General features: G+C 37.1%; 1 protein-coding gene across 1 annotated transcript in view; it reads left to right on the top strand.

The window, feature by feature from the left end:
- Nucleotides 1-1,022: 1,022 nt before the first annotated feature.
- Nucleotides 1,023-8,960, top strand: part of DDHD2 (DDHD domain containing 2) — a 27,545-nt gene continuing 19,607 nt past the window's right edge. Inside the window, exons 1-8 of the mRNA XM_010838775.1 lie at nucleotides 1,023-1,278; nucleotides 1,938-2,125; nucleotides 2,957-3,046; nucleotides 3,725-3,845; nucleotides 6,113-6,202; nucleotides 7,158-7,293; nucleotides 7,638-7,846; nucleotides 8,133-8,200. Of these exons, the coding sequence (XP_010837077.1) occupies nucleotides 1,059-1,278; nucleotides 1,938-2,125; nucleotides 2,957-3,046; nucleotides 3,725-3,845; nucleotides 6,113-6,202; nucleotides 7,158-7,293; nucleotides 7,638-7,846; nucleotides 8,133-8,200 (1,122 nt within the window). The 5' untranslated portion in view covers nucleotides 1,023-1,058. The remainder of the gene's footprint in view (nucleotides 1,279-1,937; nucleotides 2,126-2,956; nucleotides 3,047-3,724; nucleotides 3,846-6,112; nucleotides 6,203-7,157; nucleotides 7,294-7,637; nucleotides 7,847-8,132; nucleotides 8,201-8,960) is intronic.

Below are 8,960 nucleotides of genomic sequence, written 5' to 3'. Positions count from 1 at the left end.
CCTGGAGGCGCCGGAAAGTCATCCGGTTTCCACCCGCGTCCCGCAGCTCGCTGCGGGGCTGGAGGCGGGACGGGGAGAGGCGTCGGCGAGCCCTGAGGTCTCAAACCTGGGTCGCAGGAGGCCCGGGGTCCTGGGGAGAGGGGACACGCGAGGTGGTGGAGGTAAATTCGTCTGGAGGGAAAAAAAGATAAAAAGTGGCGGAAGCCGGGGAGCGGCGGCTCAGAGGAAGGCCGGGTGTTCTCGGTCCAGCTGCACTGAGTGCCGAGATGGTCTCGCCCGCTCCCCTCGCCGGAGCCTGGGTTTCCCTTTTGTGGTCTGTCTGCAGCGTTGGTTAGTCTCTGCCGAGCGGTGAAGGGGAAACACAATGGTCAGTCTTCCTTGGGGCAAGAAGGTCACTTGCTACTTTTTTCCTCTTGAGACCTGGACCGTGCGAGTGGGCGCGCGCCTGCGCGCAGTGGCCCAAGCGAGGGTTCGCGTTTTCAGAAATTTGTACCTTCGTCCGTGCTTCAGCACCCTTCAAGGATTGATAAGAAGTGACTGTTATCTTAAATGAATAGTTTTATTTTCAGTGTTGTAATTCCCGTAATCTGGAGCCTAAAAGCAGGTGTTATTAAAAACAGTTGGAGTAAATGTTTTTGGCTTTGGCACTAGATTTATATTGGAAATTGGGGTAAAGTGGTTTGGGGTGTTTTTGCAATCAAGATTTTGACCATGCGTTTCTCATGATTCCAGTTTTGTTTAATTAAAATCGTAGTTTTCTGGGAGGATTGGGAGATCAGTGCAAAGCCCGTTGATCTAACTATAAGAAGCATTTTGTTTAAAGCCTCCTTCCCTCCCTAAAAAAAAACAAAAACCAACCAAACAAAAAGCTGTTAATTTGTTATTTATATTTTAAATTGTGTGGCTGCCTTAGGTGTTGTCTTTTTTTTTTTTTCCCAGAAATTCCTCCTAAAAATAACCCTGTTTTGTGTGTGTGTGTCTGTGTGTATGAACAATTACACTGTTAATAGAAGGAAATTTTTTTTCTGAGAGTTTTCTTTTGTCTTTTAGAGAACAAAATGTCATCGGTGGAGTCACAGCAGGAACAGTCGTCCCAGTCAGACCCATCTCCATCACCAAATTCATGTAGTTCCTTTGAGCTCCTAGACATGGATGCTGGCAGTTTGTATGAACCAGTTTCTCCTCATTGGTTTTATTGTAAGATAATAGATTCTAAGGAGACATGGATTCCTTTCAACTCGCAGGATTCACAGCAGCTGGAAGAGGCATACAGCTCTGGTAGGGTGAAAGTGATGACTTGTAACAGGCGAGGACTTACTGTCATTCCTTTAAAACTGTAATATGATAGTCATTATAGTGAGTGCTGTTTCTAGTTATCTCCTATGGCATTTTAATACTGAAGTTCTGCATTACTGTCCAGTGAGTTTATAATATTCAAGAATTTGGTCTGTATTTTGAAAACAGTGCCTATTGTAATTTCTGCATAGTTATCCAATAATGTTTCTTATGTTTCAGTTTTTGTTTAAAAAGAATGGTGGGTGGTAGTATCATATTGCAAAAGAATGAATTCTTTAATTTTTCACTTGTTTTTTCTATGCTGGTTAGTACTTTATCATCATGAGGTCATTAATTTACCTTTTGACCCCTTAAGCAAAAAATTCAGGAAAGCTTTCTTATTTACAGTTTGTTTTTTTTTTTTTTTTAAGGGATACTATAATCTCTCCTCAGAAAAAGAGCAAAATAGTATTTGGGTATTATTTTTTTCATGTTTCATTAAAGCCAAGAATGATTTTGATGGTTTAGCCAAGAAGAAAGGGATCATTCATGTGCTTTATAACATTATTTAGCATATAACTCAGAGTTGTATTTTGGGAGTGGCAGTTGTATTTTATTTTGCTATACTATGTGCTTCTTTTCCCCTTTCCAATCCTCAATAGGAAAAGATTGTGATAGAATTGTTCCCACTGATGGGGGTAGATATGATGTTCATTTGGGGGAGAGGATGCGGTATGCTGTTTACTGGGATGAGCTGGCTTCAGAAGTGAGACGATGTACCTGGTTTTACAAAGGAGACAAAGATAATAAGTATGTTCCATACTCGGAGAGCTTCAGCGAAGTTCTAGAGGTATTCCTTTGACCTCTTTTACTCATTTTCTTCCTTTTCTTCTCTTATTTAATAATCTTTTCTTCCTCTTTGTGACTTATTTTGTGAATTTATAAAGAGAGCTTGGTTCTATCTGCATCACAGTTTATGGCATTTCTTTTTGCAAGTCCGTTTCAGGATAAAGTAGTTTTCAGATTTTAAAATATTACAGAAACTGTTTATGTCTTTAAAAATTTTTTTCTCTAATGGTGATCATTGTTAGTATTTAAACTATGACCATGGAGTTGTTCATTTTTGCTTTTATTTTTCTTGCTCTGAAACTATTCTGAAATTTGCTTTAAATTGGAGTAGGACATTAATATTGTTGAAAGAAATATATCAAAATGTGAACAATGATTATTTCTAGTCTAGATGATGGAATTAGGACTGATTTTTTGTCTTTGTTCTGATACTTATTGTAATTTTAAAAGAATTTTAAAATTTGATAAATCAAGAGAAGGAACTGTATATGTAATATCCTAATTTTGTGGATAATATACATGCATTAATATCATTGAAAGAAATATATCAAAATGTGTATTGATGTCGGAAGCCACTTTAGGCATTACTGACAGTGTATAGCTGTTTTTTCCAGTCTAGATGATAGAGGCAGAATGATTATTTTTTGTTGATTGTTTTTTGTTTTATTCTATACTAGTGTCTGTTGTCATTTAAAGAGAATTAAAATAAATTTGATAAATTGGAGTAAGATATTCTTACTGTAATTGTTTATCTAGCAGTATTCTTGTAGAGAGGTTCAATTTTAATAGAAAAGCCATTAGAGAAATCTAATGAAATGTGTCTTGTTTTAAGGAAACTTACATGCTTGCTGTAACTCTGGATGAATGGAAAAAGAAATTGGAGTCTCCCAACAGAGAAATTATTATATTACACAATCCAAAGGTAAAGCAAATTAAGGCCCTTCTTCTTCTTCTTTTTTTTTTTTTTTTAAAGGCCCTTCTTTAATGATAGGATTGGGCTTCCCTGGTGGCTCAGAGGTTAAAGCCTCTGCCCACAATGCGGGAGACCTGGATTCAATCCCTGGGTCAGGAAGATCCCCTGGAGAAGGAAATGGCAACCCACTCTAGTATTTTTGCCTGGAGAATCCCATGGGTGGAGGAGCCTGGTGGGCTACAGTCCACAGGGTCTTGAAGAGACTGAGTGACGTCACTTTGACTTTAATGATAGGATTAAGATTAATTGAGTTACTAAAGAGAATGCAATTAATTCTTAGTGGTTTCTTTTTTCTAGCGATTCTACATAGGATAACCTTTGGAAATTTTTATATTGCATTCATAAGAATCTGCCTGCAATGCAGGAGCCCCAGGTTTGATCCTTGGGTTGGGAAAATTCCCCTGGAGAAGGAAATGACAATCCATTCCATTATTCTTGCCTGGTGACTTTTATGGACAGAGGAGCCTGGTAGGCTACAGCTCATGGGATTACAGAGTTGGACACAACTGAGTGACTTTCTCTTTCACACTTTATGTTTTGAAAGACTTGTCCCCACCCCTCAGAAGGTATTAAGATGTCTTTAATGTAGAATAAATATCTTTATTGCTCTGATCTTTTTTATTTAAGCTTATGGTGCATTACCAGCCAGTTGCAGGGTCCGATGAATGGGGTTCAGTACCTGCTGAGCAAGGTCGACCTCGAACAGTGAAGAGGGGGGTTGAGAACATCTCTGTTGACATTCACTGTGGTAATGTTAATCATTCATTTTTTTCTTATCTTCTGATATACTTGTTTATGACTTAAACTGTGGCCTTTTTCTATGACATTGATTACCTTGAGGCTTAAAAAATGGTCTTTAATCCAATGGGCTTATTCTAAGTTAAGATTAGTATTACTTGATCTAGTGAGAATCTTAATAGGTATAAAAATCTCTTTTGAAGTTGCTAAGTATATATGGTGGGATGGATAAAATTTGGGCACTACTAATCAGGAAGTCACTAAGTACAAATGAACTGCTTTAGTCCTAATTCTAAGAAATGTGATTCTTCCTGCTTGCTTATTTATTCCTGGTAACTTGTGTCCTTGAAGTTTTTCAACCAGGGGAAACTATTTTTTATTAGGACCCTGATGGTTATCCACTGGTCTCTAGCTAGGGGCATTTATGGTTGGTTTTGTAATATATTTAACTGGATTATAAAATTCCTTTTAAGTATTCTGTCAATGCCAAATTATCTGAATTTGGTAACTGCCCTCTGTTATACAAGAGACTATTCTTAGGAAACACACAAAATATTAACCGTTTAAAGAGATGTGATGTCTGTAGTCTGATAATGTATGCAGCCTACTCCCAAATGGTTCTAAAAATAAATGTGTGTGAACAATGGTAAAGTATGGAATCTGTGTGAAAAAGAGATTTTTTGTACTATTCTTTCAAGTTTTCTGTAAGATTGCAGTTGTTTCAAAATAAAAAGTTTAAAAATCCTGAAAAATTCTTTCACTGACTTACTGGGTTAGTGCAAACCTAATTGTAGTTTTGGACCATGAATTTTAAATCATTATAGCTAGGCTCAAACATGTTTTTATTAATCAAAATAGGAACCATTTCAATCAACACATTTTTGCCAACAATAAATAAGTTTTATTCCTGTAGCATAAAAATCCATGCTTCCAGATTTGACAGACTCTTTGGAAAGCATTTTTTGCCTCATTCTGGTTGTGAAAGTTTTCCCTGCAAAAAGTTGTCAAGATGCTTGAAGAAGTAGTAGTCAGTTGGCAAGAGGTCGGGTGAATACGGCAGATGAAGTAAAACTATGTAGCCCAATTTCTTCAACTTTTGAAGTGTTGTTTGTGCAACGTGGGGTTGGGTGCTGTTGTGCAGAAGAATCGGGCCCTTTCTGTTGACCAATGCCGGCTTCAGGCGTTGCAGTTCTCAGTACATCTCATTGATTTGCTGAGCATACTTCTCAGATGTAATGGTTTCGCTGGGATTCAGAAAGCTGTAGTGGATCAAACTGGCAGCAAACCACCAAACAGTGACCTTGACTTTTTTTTGGTACACCTTTAGCTTTGGGAAACGCTTTGGAACTTCTTGGTTCAGCCACTGAGCTGGCTGTCGCCGGTTGTTGTATAAAATCTACTTTTTGTCCCATGTCACAATCTGATCAAGAAATAATTCATTATTGTTGCACAGAATAAGAGAAGATGACACTTCAACGACAATTTTTTCAATTTTCGGTCAGCTCATGAGGCACCCACTAAGCGAGTCTTTTCACCTTTCTAATTTGCATCAAATGCTGAACAACTGTAGAAGGTCGATGCTGAGTTCTTCTGCAACTTCTTGTTAGTTTTAAGAGGGTCAGCTTTGATGATGGCTCTCAGTTGGTCATTATCAACTTCCAGTGGCTGGCCAGTATGCTCTTCATCTTCAAGGCTGTCATCTCCTTTGCAAAACTTCTTCAACCACTGCTGCACTGTACGTTCGTTAGCAGTTCCTAGGCTAAATGTACTGTTGATGTTGCAAGTTATCTCCGCTGCTTTACAACCCATTTTGACCTTATTTAAGAAAATCACTCGAATTTGCTTTTTGTCTAACATCATTTTCATAGTCTAAAATAAGAATAAAATAAACAGCAAGTAATAGTACTTAGCAAAGAAAGAAGGTGGGAAATGTGTATTAAAACACATTTAGATGTTAGATCTATAACATAATCACATTTATTTAAAATGTTTTCCAATATCAAATGGCAAAGTTCAACAGTGCAAAAACCGCAATTACTCTTGCACCAACCAAATATTTTTAAGATAAATTAGAAACACTTTTGAGATAAATTAGAAACAAAGTAAAATCGCAATATTTTTACTAAGTAGTGAAATATAGGAAAATATGTGTCTTTAAAAAAAAATCTGCTCATATTTTAACTTGCCCATTTCTATTACCTACTTATTGTGAATGTTTGATTTTAGAATACATGACTGGTTATACTGAATAACTTTTCTTTATAATTTCACTTGTAGGGGAACCTTTACAAATAGATCACTTGGTTTTTATAGTCCATGGGATCGGACCTGCTTGTGATCTCCGCTTTCGAAGCATTGTACAGTGTGGTAGGTTCGCAAAGCGTGTCAGGTTAGATCATGTAAAGGGACTGTTAGTGCTCCTCTGAGCTGAGATAGTGTTGTCTTAGGCTGTCCTCTTAGCTGCATAATAAGATTTGGAGAGCTGAAGACAGGTGGCAAGGTAGTAAAGCCTCCCAGCTTAGACCTAAAGTGCTAGTAACTTCCTTAGGCTAATAGGTTTATACTCTTAACTAAGTTCTTGAGTGAATAAGCCTTCAAGTCTGATAAAATTGTTTTATGATGTGATTGTCCTGTTTGTAACTATTCCAAATTTAAAGGGAACCATAAATATGTGACCATAAAGATAATCTAGTTTAAATGAACAACTGAAACCTACATTTTTTTAACTTAGACTGTGATAAACCTCATGATACTCTGGAATATTTAGGTCATTAACTTGATTTCATGGGGTCGCAAAGAGTCGGACACGACTGAGCGGCTGATCTGATCTGATCTCTGAACTTGATTTTGAAAGGTAGTATTCATAGTCTAATTGTCCCAATTTGGGAGTCTTATCCTAATGACTAATGCTTCTAAGCATAAACTTTCTAGAAGGTTAAGATCAATGTAATATGAATTCTAAACATCAGTGGTTTTCCTAAAATATTGGATAATGAATGATTGTTTGAGTGCAAGGCCAACTGACATCGTCAAGTGATTCTTTTAAAAAAATGAAACAGTTCATCTGACACAGAAGTTTTGAAGTTAGCGTGTGTGTGTTTAATGAAAATGTTTTGTATAGTATAAGCAGTTCTATATGAAAGGAGTGTCTTTTCCTATATGCAGTATTAATTTTTCTTAAATATCGCTCTAGTTTTGACTCTGGTCAGTAGGTGCTCTAAGCAAATGTAGATGAGTGTGGTATAATCGTATGATCTGTTGCATCCTAATTCTGTGAATTGATTGCTTCACTGTTAATGCATTAGTTAATTTTCTTTTCTAGTTAATGATTTTCGCAGTGTTTCTTTGAACCTGCTACAGACTCATTTTAAGAAAGCCCAAGAAAATCAGCAGATTGGGAGGGTAGAATTTCTCCCAGTCAACTGGCACAGTCCCTTGCATTCCACTGGTGTAGATGTGTGAGTAGTACTTTACACCTTTGAGTTGTTACCTGTGATTGTAATGTTTTCTGATCATTAATATGCTTAGGAACATCTCTGCTGTTAGCTGAGAGTGTATATAAAATTCTGTTCAACAAAAAACTTTTTGTACTTCTGTGTCATTTTCTTAGAGTTACATTATTAAGTGCTGAACAATCCCTTTGTTTAACCAGCTTGGGTCAGGAGTAGGGAATGGTGTGTATCTTCTTCGAGTATGTTTTAATGGCTCATTAGTGTTTATTATTGCAGCTTTACTATTTCTTTAGCATAAAGGAGGTTATGGAATTTAAGTTTTCTGCTTAAAACATCTTTCCTTTTTTCAGAGATCTGCAGCGAATAACCCTTCCTAGCATTAACCGCCTCAGGCACTTTACAAACGACACGATTCTGGATGTCTTCTTCTACAACAGCCCCACCTACTGTCAGACTATCGTGGACACAGTTGCTTCTGAAATGAACCGAATTTATATACTTTTTCTGCAGAGGAACCCTGATTTCAAAGGGAGTGTATCCATTGCTGGTCATAGTTTAGGTAATGAATTCTCTATGACTGGAGAGGACTATCATATTTTATGGATACCTTTTAAGTATTTTTGAAGTACAGTGTCTTTTATCAGTGTCAGATTCAGAGGTCTAGAACTGGTGTGTGATGAAATATTAGGAAGGGGTTGGAAGGGTGATGGTGGATTGGAAAGAAAGACTCCCTACTTAGTAGATTTTGCTACATGGGTAATTGGCTTATTCCTTTTTTGTGTAAAAGGCAGCTGTTCAGTGCTAATGATTCAAAATTGTCCCCTATTCTTCTGTTTTACTTACAGGTTCGCTTATATTGTTTGATATCCTAACAAATCAGAAAGATTCTTTGGGAGATACTGACAGTAAAAAGGTAATTTAGATGTTCAGATAGGTTTTCTCGTATTATTTCTTAGGGATTTTTAGATTTTAGACTTTTTTTCCCACTTAGTCTCATACCATAATATTAAATTTACATTTATTTTAATTTTAACAGATTTGTAATTATCTCTGTTATTCTTGGATGATAGAAGCAAAATAGTAATATGCTTCTATAAATATTTGCCACATTCTAAAATAATTATGGAGTGCCTGATGAACTATGGACTGAGGTTCGTGACATTGTACAGGAGACAGGGATCAAGACCATCCCCATGGAAAAGAAATGCAAAAAAGCAAAATGGCTGTCTGGGGAGGCCTTACAAATAGCTGTGAAAAGAAGAGAAGCGAAAAGCAAAGGAGAAAAGGAAAGATATAAGCATCTGAATGCAGAGTTCCAAAGAATAGCAAGAAGAGATAAGAAAGCCTTCCTCAGCGACCAGTGCAAAGAAATAGAGGAAAACAACAGAATGGGAAAGACTAGAGATCTCTTCAAGAAAATTAGAGATACCAAGGGAACATTTCATGCAAAGATGGGCTCGATAAAGGACAGAAATGGTATGGACCTAACAGAAGCAGAAGATATTAAGAAGAGGTGGCAAGAATACACAGAAGAACTGTACAAAAAAGATCGTCACGACCCAGATAATCACGATGGTGTGATCACTCACCTAGAGCCAGACATCCTGGAATGTGAAGTCAAGTGGGCCTTAGAAAGCATCACTACGAACAAAGCTAGTGGAGGTGATGGAATT

This window comes from Bison bison, unplaced genomic scaffold (assembly GCF_000754665.1).
Source record: "Bison bison bison isolate TAMUID 2011002044 unplaced genomic scaffold, Bison_UMD1.0 scf7180017864105, whole genome shotgun sequence".
In the NCBI taxonomy this organism is placed as follows: domain Eukaryota; kingdom Metazoa; phylum Chordata; class Mammalia; order Artiodactyla; family Bovidae; genus Bison; species Bison bison.
Note: the sequence above shows the minus strand (reverse complement) of the source record. Positions and strands in the feature narration are given on the sequence as shown.